Source organism: Lonchura striata, chromosome 1A (genome assembly GCF_050655825.1).
Source record: "Lonchura striata isolate lonStrDom1 chromosome 1A, ASM5065582v1, whole genome shotgun sequence".
In the NCBI taxonomy this organism is placed as follows: Eukaryota; Metazoa; Chordata; class Aves; order Passeriformes; family Estrildidae; genus Lonchura; species Lonchura striata.
In genome coordinates this window covers 15,785,727-15,801,755 of record NC_140741.1, presented here as the reverse complement: position 1 = coordinate 15,801,755, position 16,029 = coordinate 15,785,727, and the positions used below count along the sequence as shown (strand labels likewise).

The 16,029-nt window shown below is 44.9% G+C and overlaps 1 protein-coding gene across 1 annotated transcript in view; it reads right to left on the bottom strand.

The window, feature by feature from the left end:
• Positions 1-6,908: 6,908 nt before the first annotated feature.
• Positions 6,909-16,029, bottom strand: part of WNT5B (Wnt family member 5B) — a 43,582-nt gene continuing 34,461 nt past the window's right edge. Inside the window, exons 4-5 of the mRNA XM_085569805.1 lie at positions 15,410-15,702; positions 6,909-8,390 (exon numbers count right to left, since the gene is read on the bottom strand). Of these exons, the coding sequence (XP_085425931.1) occupies positions 7,932-8,390; positions 15,410-15,702 (752 nt within the window). The 3' untranslated portion in view covers positions 6,909-7,931. The remainder of the gene's footprint in view (positions 8,391-15,409; positions 15,703-16,029) is intronic.

Below are 16,029 nucleotides of genomic sequence, written 5' to 3'. Positions count from 1 at the left end.
ATTGTGGCCAAAGCATGGAAGGATTGGCAAAGAATGGAGTTTCCAGCCCCCAGCAATGGCCTTCAGGCTGGAGGGGGGGTCCCTTTTTTAGGGCTTTCCTGTGTGCCCTGAGCAGGCGGCAGTGTCACCCTCTCCTCTCGGAATCAGCATCAGGGGAAACCCCAGCACTTCCATGACCGGGAAGCCACCCATGGGAACAGCCCAGAGCCATCCAGGCACAGCACAACTCACTGTGGAAAAAGTGTCCCACAGAACATGTATCAGAAAGGACAAAAAGGATCATGATCAGCAGTTGTAAATCCCCAAATAACAATAATAAACCTCCTATTATAATACAGTAATCATATCATGCTCACGGCCTCCATCCATCAATCTTCTCCTGCAGGACCTGAAGCTGTTACTAAAATCTCTTGTTTCTTTGTTCTGTTAAAATTATAGTTGAGATCTAAGTTTTTTGGGGTTTTTTTTGCACTAGAAGAGAACATTGGGAGGGGACATGAATGGGGGTTTGAATGTGTCTGAATGGTGGTGCCAAGAGGATGGAGCCAGGCTCTTCTCAGTGATGCCAGGCAATAGGACAAGAGGTAATAGGCAGACAGTGATGCACAGGAAATTCCACCTGAATATGAGGAAGAACATCTTTACTGTACAAGTGACCATGCACTGGAACAGAATGTCCAGAGAGGGTGTGAAATCTCCCTTTAGGGAGATATTCCAGAACCACCTGGACACAGTCCTGTATCCCATGCTCTGGGATGGCCCTGCTTGAGCAGGGAGGTGGGAGCAGGTGCCCCACTGTGGTGCATTCCAGCCTGACCCAGTCTGTGATTCTTTGGTGTGGACATCCCCTGTGTCCAGGGCAGCTGGAGGAGGGGGAAGAGGCCTCACTGGACAGGCTGGCCTGCCTGCTCCCGACATGGCACGGGGCAGGGAGGCCACAGCTGCTACCAGACCAGAAGGATGATGAAAACCAGGCAGTGTTCCCCGTCCTGATGTTGCAGGAGGCACCTGGGAAGCCTGGCTCAGATGACAGGGTCCAGACACCTGTGTCTGGTGTAGAGGCATGGAAGGGGAGCACCAAAGAGAACAAGAACTTGCCCTCTTAAGAAATGGGAAGTGTTGGCTGAGCAGCGGGAAAACCTCTGTGACGTGGAGATTTCACCTCCCAAAATAGTGTCCTTGGGGAAAATGGTAGAAACCCTACACCTGCATGTTTTACAGTGAGACCAGTCAAAATATGAAGGGAACACTACTCTCTTAGAGGACAATCTTAGCAATTGCCAGGGAGAATAATGATTGATAAGGGATGATTTGGAGAGCCTGTCTGTAATTTGTGTGGCTCTATGTACTTTAGTGCTTTGCTGAGCCACACTCCAATCATTACACTTGTCCCCACACCCAGAAATTTTAGCTCAAACCAGTAACCGTGAATGAGATAGTTAAAGTAAGAAAAAATATCCCTGTAAATTAATACTTGAGTTGTTTTGATCCTTATTAATTAATATTTGAGTTGTTTTGTTTATTAATAAATACATCCTGCCCATTCCTTAAACCTCTGTTTATAAAACTATGATTTGCTATTGTCTCCTTCAAAACATGTCCCATCTCACACATTCATCAAGGTTTTTGTTATTGTGAAGGGAGCAAGGTAGTTACTGAACATTACATTGCACTCTTACACATACTTACTGTTTCTCTCATCAATCAAAATGTATTTTGACAGCCGTTGGGCAGCAGCACGGGGAGCAGCAGCTGCAGTGGCTGCTCCAGCTCCACCCCGTGCCTATCAGATGAAGTATTTCCTGCCCTGTCTTTCAGCATTTCTTCTGTAAAATGGCGCTAATGATTTAAAAATATTTTGAGCTTCATTGACGAAGAATATATGTAAAAACTGCATGTCATTTATATCTGTCATTTCCTGTCACCATAACGTGTATGCAGCCAATTAAGAGGGAAAATGAGATATGAATACTGATTCAATAAATATTAAATAAAATAAATATGGGTAGTTTATTCTGGTTCAAGAGCCTGGAAATCAAGAAGCAAACTGTGCCCTGCAATACAGAAAAAGACATTTTCAAAAGCAGAGTTATGTACTGCCTGGGCATTTGAAGATGATTCCTAGAAAATGCAGCAGTAATAAAATGTTCATTGCCTTAATTCCTTCAGAATGTGTTTGTCCTATATACACAGCCCTGTGATTTGTGGAAGTTGGCAGGTCATTACTGGTTAACTCTGTTGTTCCCGAGCAAGAGAAAACAAATCTGTCTGCAACAAATGAAACTGAGACCAGCCAGAATCATCACAGTGAATTGCAGAGAGCTGTCGCTCTAAAAAATTGGTCTAGATGTTTGCTCAGGCAAAGCAGATGCTAAATACATGTGCAGTTCCTTGAGACCATGGAAAAGACAAGGTTCCAATTAGCTCCAACACTGGGTCTACCCCACATATTTTCATTTTTTCCCATGAAAGGCAGTGCTGTCCTTGCATGGTAATGCCCCATCCAGCCCATCCAGCATAATCTCGATGTTTTGGGAGTCTTGTGAAGGGCTGGCACAGCGACATGGCACTCAGGAAGTGCCACAAGACAAATGATGATTCAGAATAAAACTGCCTTAGGGTAAGGAAGAGCCTGGACCATTTTTCTTTTTCTATTTTTTTTTTTTTTTACCTCAGGATGTGTGTTACTGCTGCAAGCCTTTTAACTGCTTCATCTCTGTTGGCAAACATCCCTGAGCAGCTCCCTTCTGAAGTCCCCAGGACAGCCAGCACCGTGTGGCAGCACCGACGGGAAAAGGGTCTGGGGAGGCACTGCAACCTCCCAGCAAAGCACGTCTGCTCACTCTCTTCGTATTTCTTTCCTTATCAGAGTCTTCATCTCCTCCCAAATCACCAGGGGCCCCAACCTCTCAGTCACAGCTGCTGAAGACTGCTGCACCCACCACATTCCAAACAGCTGGAACTGTTGCCAGTACTGGAAGCTGGGGAGGCATCAGAGCCAGCTTGCATGGGTGGGTAACATGGAGAGGAAACTGTGATACTTAGGGCAGGTGTCCAACTTGAGTGTCACAGGGCAGGATTTAGTAGTTCTTTTTATGGCTGCTGCACTTTATCACTACTCACAGGGAGAACTCCTGACCCTGTTTGCTCCCCCTTTCTCTCTTTCTATCTTCAAGGAAATGCTGTCATGTATGTCATACCTTTTTGAATGCAAATGCAAATGCAAAAAAAAAAAAAAGAATTTCCACTGTCATTTAAACAGAGCTAAGAAACAAGAAAGTATAACAACAGCTTCAGGTCCTGCAGAAGACTGATGGATGGAGGCCATGAGCGTGCTGTGGTCATTGTATCATACCGTGAGGTTTATTACTGTTATATAGGGATTCACAATTGCTGATCATGATTCTTTTTGTCCTTTCTGGTACGGGTTCTGTTGGGCACAGAAATCTAACTTTTGCTTATCTTTCAGCTGGTTATATTTAGGCTACAGAGCTGGTAAGCTGAAGAGGTGGCCCAGTCCCAAAGCCTGGAGCTGGGACAGGCTACCCACTTGACAGTCTCTGCATCCACAAGCCTTTGCACACAGAGTGTTGGTGCCAGGGAGTTAGAATCTGGCCAGGATACACATCTGCACCAAGGAGATGGGATGCACCTCTGTGTCCAAGGGATTAGACACTGTGTGTCTAATCTGCTGTGTGTCTGTCCTACGACAGTTCCTTCACAGCCTGCCCTTCAGTGAATTTCCCTTCACAGAGTATCTGCTAGAAACTATTTAACCTGACATAGAGTTAAACAAAAGCTAAATGAAAGTTAATGACCATATAAGCAGCTGATTCTGGAAAAGCCTCGTGACAAGACACTTGAGAAATGCCCTGTAGTTACTGGAAGGTATTTCCCAAGGTCTCCTTGGGATGTTCTATGGCTGTGTCAGCAGATGAAAATACTGTCTATATTTCTGTAGCCCCAGGTGATGAGGAATTGCTCCCACAGTGTAATTTAAACCTACCAGGGTTCTCTCTGGATGGGGTCAAGTGTGCAGAGACTCCTGCATGTTTGATTTCCTATGACTGAACAAGATCTGCTTCATTTGTGCTTTCTCAGATCCACAGGGAACAAACTCTGGTCCATATAGAAAGTACAAGTTACACCAACGCTGCATGTCTGGATTCAATATGGCTGTTTCCCAAACTGCAAAAGGTCACTCTGATACACTGAGCTCTGAGCAGGCACAGACTTTTTGGGGACAAAGAATGAGAGCCTCCAAATGGTTCAAGTGGCCTGAAGTTCACCAGTGTTAAAAAGCTCATTTAAATTTTCTCACAAACTCGCCACCTTCTTTGTAGCATGATTAATATCAACTGAAAGTGTCTGTTCTGGGATCAGCTATTGCTTAGCTTACCTTGCAGCAGAGCATACTGAGGCCTCATTCATTCCCACTATAACTTAGGCAGTAGTTGCCAGATGGAAAATGATGACAGATTTGCATGCTGTTCTGCTCTGTTTAGGAGCCCATGTTCAGTGCCTTGCAGTAACATTATATTTGCATAGTGCCTTTAAGCCCAAAATATTGTAGTTTTGCATGACTTCACGGTGGCCATTCTATCAGCCTTGAAGTACAGCAACTTCAGGATTGGAATGTGGCAGCCAGTTACCAGACCACAGTATATAACAGTGTACTGTGTGAGTACCTTATCCATATGAAACTGCAAACAGAATTTGAGCAGGCAGCAACCAGGCTGACCTCTCTAAGCCTTACTTCAGCTACAAGATCTTCAATACCCATAAATAAACAAGCCCTGAGCTGACCTCTCTTTTGTAGCACAGTCCTGCCTCCAGCATTGTGCCAGAGTAATGCTCTGCTGCTACAAACCCTCCGAGGCTCCTGCTGGACCCCCAGCAACCACCTCCAACCCTGCAAGGTGCTGCTGAGCCTCTCTGTGCCGAATTTAGTGTCCCCACACAATGAGGATACAGCTGCCTGCCTGCCAGACTTAATGAGCAGAGAACCTCGGCCTTCAATTAAACTTTTTTTCAGCTGTATTTCTCAAATGCAAAGAAATTAAGTAACTGTTTGAAAATCACAAAGCAGATTATCAGCAGAGCTGATAATTATGCTTGGCTCCCAGCCCCACCACACCCCTTTCTATCACTTTGTGCATCAAACAAGGCACAATTTAAAATCCACTACTTTTCACCTTCCATGGGAAAGAAGCAGTCCTGCTGCAGCTTTCTGTTTGACTTCCTTTGTTCCTTTGGATTTGCATCAAGCCAGTTCAGCTGTGTTCTTACTTTATACATACTACCATCCTCTGGAGATGCTTTTTTATGTGTGAGTGCCACTGAAATTAAGTTTGAAGCTAGAGTTTAGTGGCACCAAAATTTTGAATACAAAATTCCCAGAAAATCTGAAATACTGAAACCTGGGTCTTCTGGAAAAAAAAGAGGGAGGAAAGAAATCTAATGGTCACTTCTCTCCTATCGCTATATGGTCCCAGTCCAATAGGAGCTGCTGGCTCAAACCAGCCTGCCAGAGGCCTGGAATGCTGGAACAAAAGGCCAAAAAACATATTTTTTTTCCATCCAGGCAACATTTTAGGTGGAAAAAGAAGGACATATCCAGGGACACACAGATGAATAGCAGCCCTAACAATGCCAAATTTTCCGCTCCCAGAGTTGTTTAGATCCACAAAATTAATTGTGGTGCCAAACCGCAAGGAGAGCTGTGACTCCCTAAAATGTGTGGTCTTTATCAGAAAGGCCAGATGAAGTGATTTTGAACCATTAGACACTTTAACAATGTCTGAGGGTGTCATATATAAAGAGCTGACACCTTCAAGCAGTGCTGCAATAAGGATGGACAAGAACATGAGGTGAGCATTGTGGGGGGAAAGGTCTTTTTTCAGATGTATCTAAGGTAGAGCACATTTTAGTACAGGGATAGAAACAGAGTATCCCAGGAGTGAATAGATCACACATTTGATCTGATTTTGGGCTCAGTCCAACTCCCACTGAAGTTTAATGGAAGTTGGATCAGGCCACTGCACTCACATTTTTTCCATGCATGGAAAACTATTTCCGTTACTTTGAATTACAATACCACTGACTTTGGATTTTATATAATGAAGTAAATCTAGATCACTGTTTATATTCCAAAAAACTGCATTCTGGAATGCCAGCAAATATATAGCCTGTTGGATTAAAAAAAAAAAATAAAAACTGGACATACTGGTTTAAAACAACAACAGCGCCTAATTATTAAGCATAATTTCTCTTCCTTGTGCTTTTCTGGAGTCCTCAAATATTTGAAATATGAAAGGTACATATAAATTGTTCTCTGGTGGTTGAAATGGTGGAATCTGTAAAACTGCAATATTTTATAAGAAACAGAGGTTAAATATAAAAATAATAATCTTCATGACTGGCTCATTGCTTATTGGTATATTTTAAGCATGTTAAAATTTACAGGGGGAAAAAAAAACCGCAACACCCTTGCGGTGTCAGTAACAAAGCGGATGTATATTAGCAAACCCTTATATTGTGGGAATTGGCTTCTCATGATTGTCCTGACTGCAAATGAACTCTGCAGATGCTAAGAGGTACAGGAAATGTTTTGTGCTAGAAAGAGCATTGGCTTCCTGCTTTATGAATTGGATTGTGCTAAAATCTCAGTGTGGTAAGACTGATTAGCAGACTTCAGTAATGCCTTCTACCCTGGTACAGTTTTATTACCAAGGAAAAACACAGAGAAGACTTCCACAGTGAACACACACCCACACCCTGGGAGCAAGCGTTCCTGTGGCTAGCTTATGCCAGAGAAGAGTACAGCCCCTGCCCTCCGAAACACAGAGCAGCAAAATAAAAGAACTTCACCAAAAGAATAAAACAAAACAGACATATGCACAAGTAACAGAGGGAAAGAAATGCCATTGAAGGGCATTTAATGTTAAAGAGAAACTATACAACTGGGCTGGTGGTGAAGAGGATTTAACAGAGCTGAACAAGGTGACCACCTGCAGCCACTTCAGAGAGAACCGGCAGCAGGATGAGGAGTGCAGCTATGAGCGTGTGTGTGTGTGTGTGTGTGTGTGTGTGTGTGCAACACTTCTTTCCACTGACAAAATATACTCTGCAAACATCCCTGGCACTGGCAGCTTTTCCTCTCTATTGAAAAATTAAGTTTCAGCATGGGATTTAAAGGAAAAGAAAAAAAAAATCCCTCACACACACAGCCATGTGGTTTGAGCTGGGCAGATTTCCCTTGGCCCGGGTGGTACAGAAGAGCCAGGTGCTGGCTTCATGGGCACTCCCAGGCTGTGCACTGGTCAGACACAGGTTGAACCTTCCTTCCTCACAACAGCAGGCTGTGAACTTTCCTCCACCCCACTGTGGTCTGGGGAGTATCCAGGAATGGTTTACAAGACTGTGGATTTTAAGCCATACTCACATAGCCTTAGCTAACCTTCCCTCTAATGTGACAAAGCCCTTTAGAGGGACCAAGAATCAGTTCCAAATTTCCCAGCGCAGGATTTGAAATCTGAATAACTAGGACTCACCCATGTCTGGCTGTAATTTCCAATGTGCAGTAATTATTCCAAAATGCTGGGATTTACTGATCAGAGAGAAGAAAGAACCCACTCCTCTTCTTCTCACTGGCTTTCTTTCTGTAAATAAAGAGCACCTGCTGGTGTGCTTTGCCAGCACCTCCTCAGCTTCTTCACCCTGACCGAAACATCCAAGGGGAGATGCACCCAAAGACATTCCCCAGCAGAATTGAAGGAATGTCAAATAAGCTGGCCTGATGGGGGAAATTTCAAAACTAAAATGTCTCTTAAATAAGCTTCTTTAATTATTATAATCTGTTTATTTATACAAATATAAAATATATTTATATAGATTTATATAATATAGATTTGTTGCTTTGGCAGCTCCTTTCATTTACAGACATACTGGTCAACAATCTCTGTGCACTTTTTACACTTGACGTAACAGCACCAGTGGAACTTGCAGTGGCAGCGCTCCACCTGCACGCTCTTGAACTGGTCGTAGCCCCGTCCGCAGCACATCAGCTCGCAGCCATCCATGCCCTCCGAGGTCTTGTTGCACAGCCGGCCCTGGGTGCCCAGCGAGCCCGTGGTCTCGTTGCGGAGGCAATAGTCCGGGCTGGGGTCCACGTAGACCAGGTCCTCCTGGGTGGGCATGTTGAAGCGGTTGTTCACCAGCTCCAGCTTGCCCTTGCGGCTGATCCTCATGGCTGCGGCGCTGTCGTACTTCTCCTTCAGCAGGTCGCCCACCTTGCGGAAGTCGGCCAGCTGCAGCCAGCAGGTCTTGAGGCTGCACGAGCCCGACACGCCGTGGCACTTGCAGGCTACATCCGCCAGCTTGTACACGGCCTGTGGGGAAAGAAATGCAATCAGGCAGAGCTGTGTTTATTCCTGCTGCACTGGCAGCTGGCTTAATTACAACGAATTCATTGCGCTTTCAGAACCGCTTTGATTATCCTGCAATTTCTGTTGTTTCGCCCTTCAGAGGAGACAAAGGTCTTCTCCTCTCCCTGTTGTGACTGCTGCGTTCCTGTTCCATAAGAATTTCTATTTCTGGTCAGCCTGACTGCAAACACAACTTCCTCACCCCACCTTCTTTCCCTCTGGCAGATTTCTGGCAGGGTCAAAATCAGGAGAAAAAGAGAAGGAGCCCTCTGGACTCTGGAAATTCCCCACCTCACAGACCTCCACGGTGCAGCATGTTGTTCCCATTCAGTGCTGTGGGAAGGGAACGCCCGGGAACCAGCCCATTACCCACACCAGGAACCGACGCTATCATTACAGGGATACATCTGCATCCTTTGGAAACAAATCCATGGACCCACACCTTTCCCGTCATCTCCCCCGAGAGGAGCTTGTCTGAGGGCAGTGTCCAGAGAGAGGCAGGCAGGGTTGGTGGTGCACAGACGGACACATCTCCCTGGAAGGCAGCTCGAGGTGCTCCCCAGGTGTCCCTGGCAGCGCAGGGCTGAGGCAGGAGCCCTCGCTGTGTTCCTGCGCCACCTCGTGCCCAGCTCCCTCCAGGAGCACGGCTGTCGCCAGGCAGAACAGCCAGGATTTCAACAGCACACGCAAGCTTCCTGTGCTGTCTTCTCCCAGACACTCCCAGCTACATTTTCAGGAGCCTGCGGGAGCTGCAAATGCACCACACCCCTGGAAATCCAGCATCAAAGTTGGCAAAGTCTTGAAAATTCAGAGAGTGAAACCCTCATCAGAGCGAGCACAGGATGTGAAGGGAAATGGTGCTTACTCTCCTCATCCCCACGCTAGCTGGGAGGTGACAGAAATACTGAGAAATAAAAGCCCAAGGAAACGAGACTGAAATGCAGGTTGGGTTTGTTCTTCCCATTCATTTCAGAAACAGGTACAAAAGTGCAATGCCACGTGAGCTCCTGCCAGCTCTCAGGCACTGACAGAGCTTGCAAAGCAAGAGCTGGGCATTCCCTCACCATCAGAGCTACTCTGTGTTACAGCAGCTTAACCCCCAGCCCTTGGCTCATCATCCTCTCAGCATCAGGCTCACATCTGCTCTCTCAAGACCATCCCACAGTGCTTTGGCCAGATCCTGCATGCCAAGGAGAGATGTTTGGCATCAGCTGCAAAATTACCACCAGCTGTGTCTGGTGGGGGAGAGCAAGGAACACGAGAACAAAACAGGGTGCTCTGAAAGAGATGGCAATGTGTCTTCCAGCCAGGTTTTCTGCTGGAAAAAAGCAGCCAAACACAGAGGTTTCTTTTTGGCTTCACTCACTGACACAGAAGAAAGCTTCCCAGCTCCCTGCTTTCATGTGCCAAGATGATTAAGGCAATTGAGCATAGTGCAAGCAAAACCTTCTGCCTGCAACAACGTCCTGGACCAGCAGGGAGAGGTCAGAGTTCTACAACAACTGGTTGCTCCTTGCCTAGCTAACATCTACTGCTTTTGACAGCTAGTGAAGTTTCAATTTGGCTTAATGGCTAAATCACATGGAGGCAAATCCAGCTCCTGAGAAAGTCAATGGAGTGAGCCCTTAAAACAGAAAAGCTTTAGTTCTGCTCCTCAGAGCTCAATTTACCAAGGCAATCCCTCACGGTGCAATGTAACAGCTACAAGCTGGGAGTTAAGCACTTGTCTAGGATGAAACTACAACAGCAGAGGACCAACCACACCATTACTTAAGGATTCCTGCTGTACTATGACCAGACAGGCTACAGCTAGATTTCCTGAGCACCAGACACTTACTATATCCTCACTGCACTGCCAGCCTGCTTGTTATAAGCCTGTGTTAGCACTTTTTGGTTATGGTTCTGTCAAATCCCAGGCCATTCATGCCTCCCTTGCCCTTGCATGTGTTTTTGTAAAGTATTATGATTCTTCCTAATCCTGGGCTTTGTTCCTTTAGAAAAACACTGCAACTCAATCCCCTTCAGTTAATGTCTTGGGAATGAGTTCACTCTGACTTGGCTTTAGGCAACTGATGCTCAAAACATCTGGCCTGTGTGGGCAGTAGCTGTTCTGTGGAAGGCGAGTGCCACCAGTGATCACAGGTGACCATGGTGCCACGCAGCCCCCCACAGCTCCCACCACCCATGTGCTGTGGAGCCAACCATAGCTTCAGCTGCTAAATTACTCTCCCACTCTCCCCCTTCACTGCCCAGATGAGGAGAAAGCAGAGGAAATTGGAGAATTCCTCTCTGACCAGGCTCAGGTCAAGGTAGAGAATAGCAGACCCCACATGCAGTTCTGAGGGCAGGATCTGACTGATGGCCATGCTACTTAAACAAGTTGAAAATGCCTCTAATGAAAGGGCTTAAAGCCCCTTCCCATAAGCCCAAGTTCTCTTCCAATTCTTTTTGTGCAGGAATGGGAGCAGGAGGAGAATTAATGGGTAATTCCTATGTGGTCAATTAAGCAGACCCCCTTCCAGGCTCTTCAGGCAGTGGCTGGAGTGACTGATGACTGAGGGCTGCCATATGCTGACTGAGTAAACAGTGTGGGAGGACTGACTGCTACAGCCTGCCAGACAGAGCGACAGATAAGGAAGGGGGGCAATAAGAGAGGGTAATGGAGACCAACTGGAAGAGAAGACGGATGGAAGGAAGAGGGACATATTGAGATAACAGCCAAAGACAAACAAACAGAAGCAATAAAACCAGAAGCCACCACCATAAGGACTACAATGTGGAGTGAAGGGGTGATGGGGTCAGGACTGCCTGAAAGATAAAAAACCTCTGATTCCCTCCTGTCCCCCCGCAGCTCCTTCTGAGAACCACAGAGAGAAGGGACAATCCTCTCTCCTGCCACCAGAGCTGTTCAGGATTCAAGGACAACTTTCTCATTCATAGGAAACTGAGTGAAGGGACATGCCAAAAATCAGACGGTATCAGCTGAATCCCTGATAGTGAAAGCAGGGCAAGGCTGCAGTGGGGTGGCAGCTGGTCGTCACTCTGCAGAGCTCACTGCTGGGTCTCCAGCAGTCCTTTCTTCCAGCATAAAGTTCTGGGAATGAGGAGCTACATATGCACCTTCTTACAAAACCGGTATCTCAGAAGTTTAGGAATGCAGGACTAGACAGGACCTCCTGGGTTATAAAGTATGATGCCTTGCTATTGTAGGCACTGCTTCAAGTAACATTTTCCCTATATACATAGGATGCCCTTTTAAAAGCAATTAGGTTTTCAGCCACCATTATTTTGATTGCCATTCCAACAATAAAATATCTTTTTCTGATTTCCAGCCTATATGTATTTACTTTATACCCATTTGCTATTGTGCCAAATTGGCCTTTTGCTTAAAAAGTACTTTTCCTTCCCTATTATTTCTCCCACAAACACAGACATCAGTCATATCCTCTCTCCACTTTCACTTTACTAGGCTAAATATGGCAAGCTGCTCTAGCACACTTTCTTAAGAAAAGATTCCTATCCCTTGGGTCAGCCCTAACAAGCTTTTCTAGTCTGAGGTCATTTTACTTGGGAATATGAGAACACACAATACTTTGGGGCCTCACGAGAGCTTACTACATGACATTAGTATTCCCCCATGTTGTATAAAAAGACTTATGTCTAGTGTGTTACAGGATATTGCCACCTTCCAAGCCATATAACCATATTACATCTGCAGTCATTTGCAGCCGACTGCTGCAACCAATTCTTTCCTACTCTTTTCCTAATGGCTAAAGATGTATTTCGTGCAAGGCCTCAAATGATGGTCTTAATGTTGTTGTACTGAGTGTCATTAGCTGCTGTACAAAATTCAGCTTCTCCTCTGTAGTCATAACACTTGCCACTTTTGCATCAACAGCAAAGTTCATCAGCCCATTCTTAGCCCTTGTGTTGAGGCTCAGAAACAAAAATCCTAAGGCCAAGTCCTTGAGCTCTGCTAATCAAACTCCATTAAAATCAAGCTACATTCTTTCACACAACTTACTGACATCTTTCCTTGGACCAGTTTTTTGTCCATCTCATAGCTACTGCAAATTTCCTTACATTTTCCAGTTTAACCAGGAATTTCCTATGGAGGAAATACCTCAAATGTTTCACAGAAATACAACTTATCAGATCTAGTCTGCTTTTAGAAAATCAGTGATGTTGTAAATGATTGTGTGATCAACCTTTGAAAAAGTCTTCTCAAATTATTTCCTATTTTCCTCTGAGCTATCCAGTGTCCCCCACCCCAACTCTAAGACCAAAGCACTCATTCACTTTGGGTACCAAAACTTTTCTGCCTTTAGACTCAGCCCCATCCTCACTGGCTGTCTCCCTTCTTCCAATCTCCTCCAGTGTGCAAAGTTTAGAAAACCTTTGCTGTTTATTTTATTAGCCTTTTCAAGGTCTGACTCAGCATTATTTTTACTGTTCTCACCTCCTCTTTACACTTCTTGACCGCTAAGACAGAGCTTTTCATTATTTATTTGCTATCTTCTTTTTTTTTTTTCCTCCACTGTTAGTAGGCTCTTGATCTATTCCCAACAGCTTCTCTGTGGCAGTTATTCATTCAGTGAGGTCTGGATATTCTTCCTACAACCTTTTTTCTCTTGTTGGCATGCACAGTTGTAATGGCTTTAGCATCTTGGACTTGAAAAAGTTCCAGACCTCCTCCACATCCAGTCCCTGAACTGAGCTTATAAACCAGCTCCCTTAGTTTATCAGGTTTTTTGGGTTTTGCTTCATTTTTTAAATCCATGAACTTAATTACACACTGGTTTATACTTCAATTTAATCTAATCTAAAATGACTTGTGTTCACCTGGCATCTCAGACTAGAGGCCATATTCTGTCTCTGGACCCCTCAAGGCTGTTGGAGTCTCATGTTCACTCCTTGCTTTAGGGAGGGTATCCTTTTGTAGTTCAAGTTCATGCTCCAGATATGTAGAATGTCCAAAGCAAGTAATGTAGAAAAGAATGTCACATTCAGGCTACTAATCCACCACACACACCCCCCATTTATAAGCAAATGTAAAGCCTCTGTCCATCCAAACCAAAAAAAAAAAAACCCAATCCAAAACCAAAACTCAGTGAGTTATACAGCTTTCAAGTCCAGTTTTTCACCTACTGGAAATTTACCCCAATTTAGTTTTACAAAAGAACCATGAAGTACTTGCAATGCTTCAACCTGACACACAAATTTCACAACCAAAAAAATGGAACAAATCATCTTTGGTGTCAAAACAAAGCTGAAATTACATGCAGAAAAGACAGACATCCAAAGGAAAGGGCAAGATAATTCAGTAACAATTAGAAGTAAGAAAGGGCAGAAAATTGGCAAGGAAACGAAGGATATTAGTTAGGAATGTGCAGAAGAGCAAGACTAAGTACACTTAATGGGATTTTTTAACATGAATTAGAAATAAAATTAACCTTTGAAAAGCTGACTTCTAGGGAAGAATGATAAAAATTTAAAACGCCCTGGGGAAAATGCACAAATGTTCAAGTTAGTATTCCTGTTCTACTTTTGGAAAGAGGCAGGATTACACAGCTGCACTGCATATGAATGATGCTACACCTTCCAGGCTATTAATCACAGACAGAGGAATTGTGTGAAAAGCAAAAGTGCATACACTGAATGCATGCAAAAGAGATATGGGAAAACTGGAAACGGTACACTAAAGTGACAGGAAAATGATTTGATGGCTGATGAGAACCTCTGAAAGTGAGAGCCTTCAGTGTTCAATCTAGTTTGTCAAGAAAGAATGGTGAATAAATTACAGTGGATAAATACTTGTATGCCAAGGAAATTCTGATTACTAAGAGATTTTTAGATTTAGCTGTAAGAGTCAGAAAAAGAACTGACTGGAAGCTGGTGTCAGATAAATTCAAATGATAATTAGGTTCAGAGTTGAAATAGTCATTAATGTTGGTATCATAGTACAAAGGGAAGTGATGGACTCTCCATTCCTAAGGGTTCTCAGATCAAAATTGTGAATCTTCTCAGAAAATGTTTGCCACCTAAATGCAAACTATTTATTGTGCCCAGTGCCAAGGTAACTGAACAAGGCCTGAGTTTCAGAGACAGCCAGGCACCTGGACTTATATTCCCAAAAATCTAAATGATAGCAGTAGAAGACAACTCTATGTACCAAAAGGTTCTTCTTTTCAGCACCATCGTGTTATTCTTAGAGCTCCGGGAAGCTAATTTCTTAGACATACACCATAAAAATGGGCCGTACAAGCACCTAGTTTATTTAGAAAGGGCTTAAATGTCTACATATGTGTGCCATACAGTATCTCAACAGACCCCAAAATTCACTGGCTTTAGCTGGCAATGGAAACCTGACATTAAAACTGGAATACTGTCAACATTGACTGTAATCGTCACAAACATGCAGAAACCATGACTATATGCTTTTTACTGGGGCATCACTGGATTATCCTCCATCAAACCCCCAAGGAATTTGCTATCCAGCTACCCCCTGGACAGCTGGACCTCTTGGGCCTTCTGACTCTCCCTCTGAGAAAAAGGAAAGGGTCAGCACTGCTCTTACCTATTGTAAATGCAGGTGAACCCAGTGGGAAGAAATGATGATGTCTGACTCCAGTTCAGAAGGCGGAATGATTTCTTTACTATAACTGTACTATAATATATTAATATACTATTTAAAGGAGATACCAAAACTACATACTTACTTTTCCTAACTACCATCTCTAACTCACTCACAACTTTTGACCCTCTCTCTCGAGTCCAGACACAGATGGATCGGATTGGCCATCGGGCTCAAAGAAACCTCACCAGAATCCAGCCAAGCAATCACCCCAGGTAAACATTTCTCCAAACACATTCCACATGGGAAAAACAAGGAGCAGAAATAGAAATTGTTTTCTCTTTCTTTCTCTCTGTGTTGCTTTATGAAAAAATTCTGAGAGAAAGAAGAATGTGCCTGCCACACTTACCCTGCGGCCAGCCTCGTTGTTCTGCAAGTTCATCAGCATGCGAGCCTGCTCCTCCGAACCTCTCACGTAGTTCTTCTCCCTCTCCTTGGCATCCACGAACTCCTTGGCAAAGCGGTAGCCGTACTCCACGTTGTCCCCGCAGCCGCCCCACAGCCAGTCCCGGGGCAAGTCCTTGGGCCGGGCGGTGCGGCTGCAGCCGCAGCTGGACAGCTCGCCCTCGCGGCACGCGCGGCTGATGGCGTTCACCACGCCGGCGGCGCTCACCGCGTAGGTGAAAGCGGTCTCTCGGCTACCTGGGAGAGAGGGGTGACAGCAAATTAACCCCCACAGGCTTCACTTCGCGTGCCACATGCGGCCAGGAGCGTGCAAACAGGCTCCGCGGCGTGCTCCGAGAAGGTACGCAGAATTTACTAGAACTAAAGGACGCAATGGTCAAGTGCAAGGGCTCCATCCTGTTCCAGATAGGGACAGCTCATCCTCCTTCCCCTTCCCTTATCCTTTCATTCTAACCTGGAGGAAGTTCTCACCCAGCAGGAGGGTTGCTCACTTGCTGAAAATACAGCTGCTGACTTAGCCTCTGCATTTGCCAATAATCATTAAGAACAAGTTATGAGGTTGGG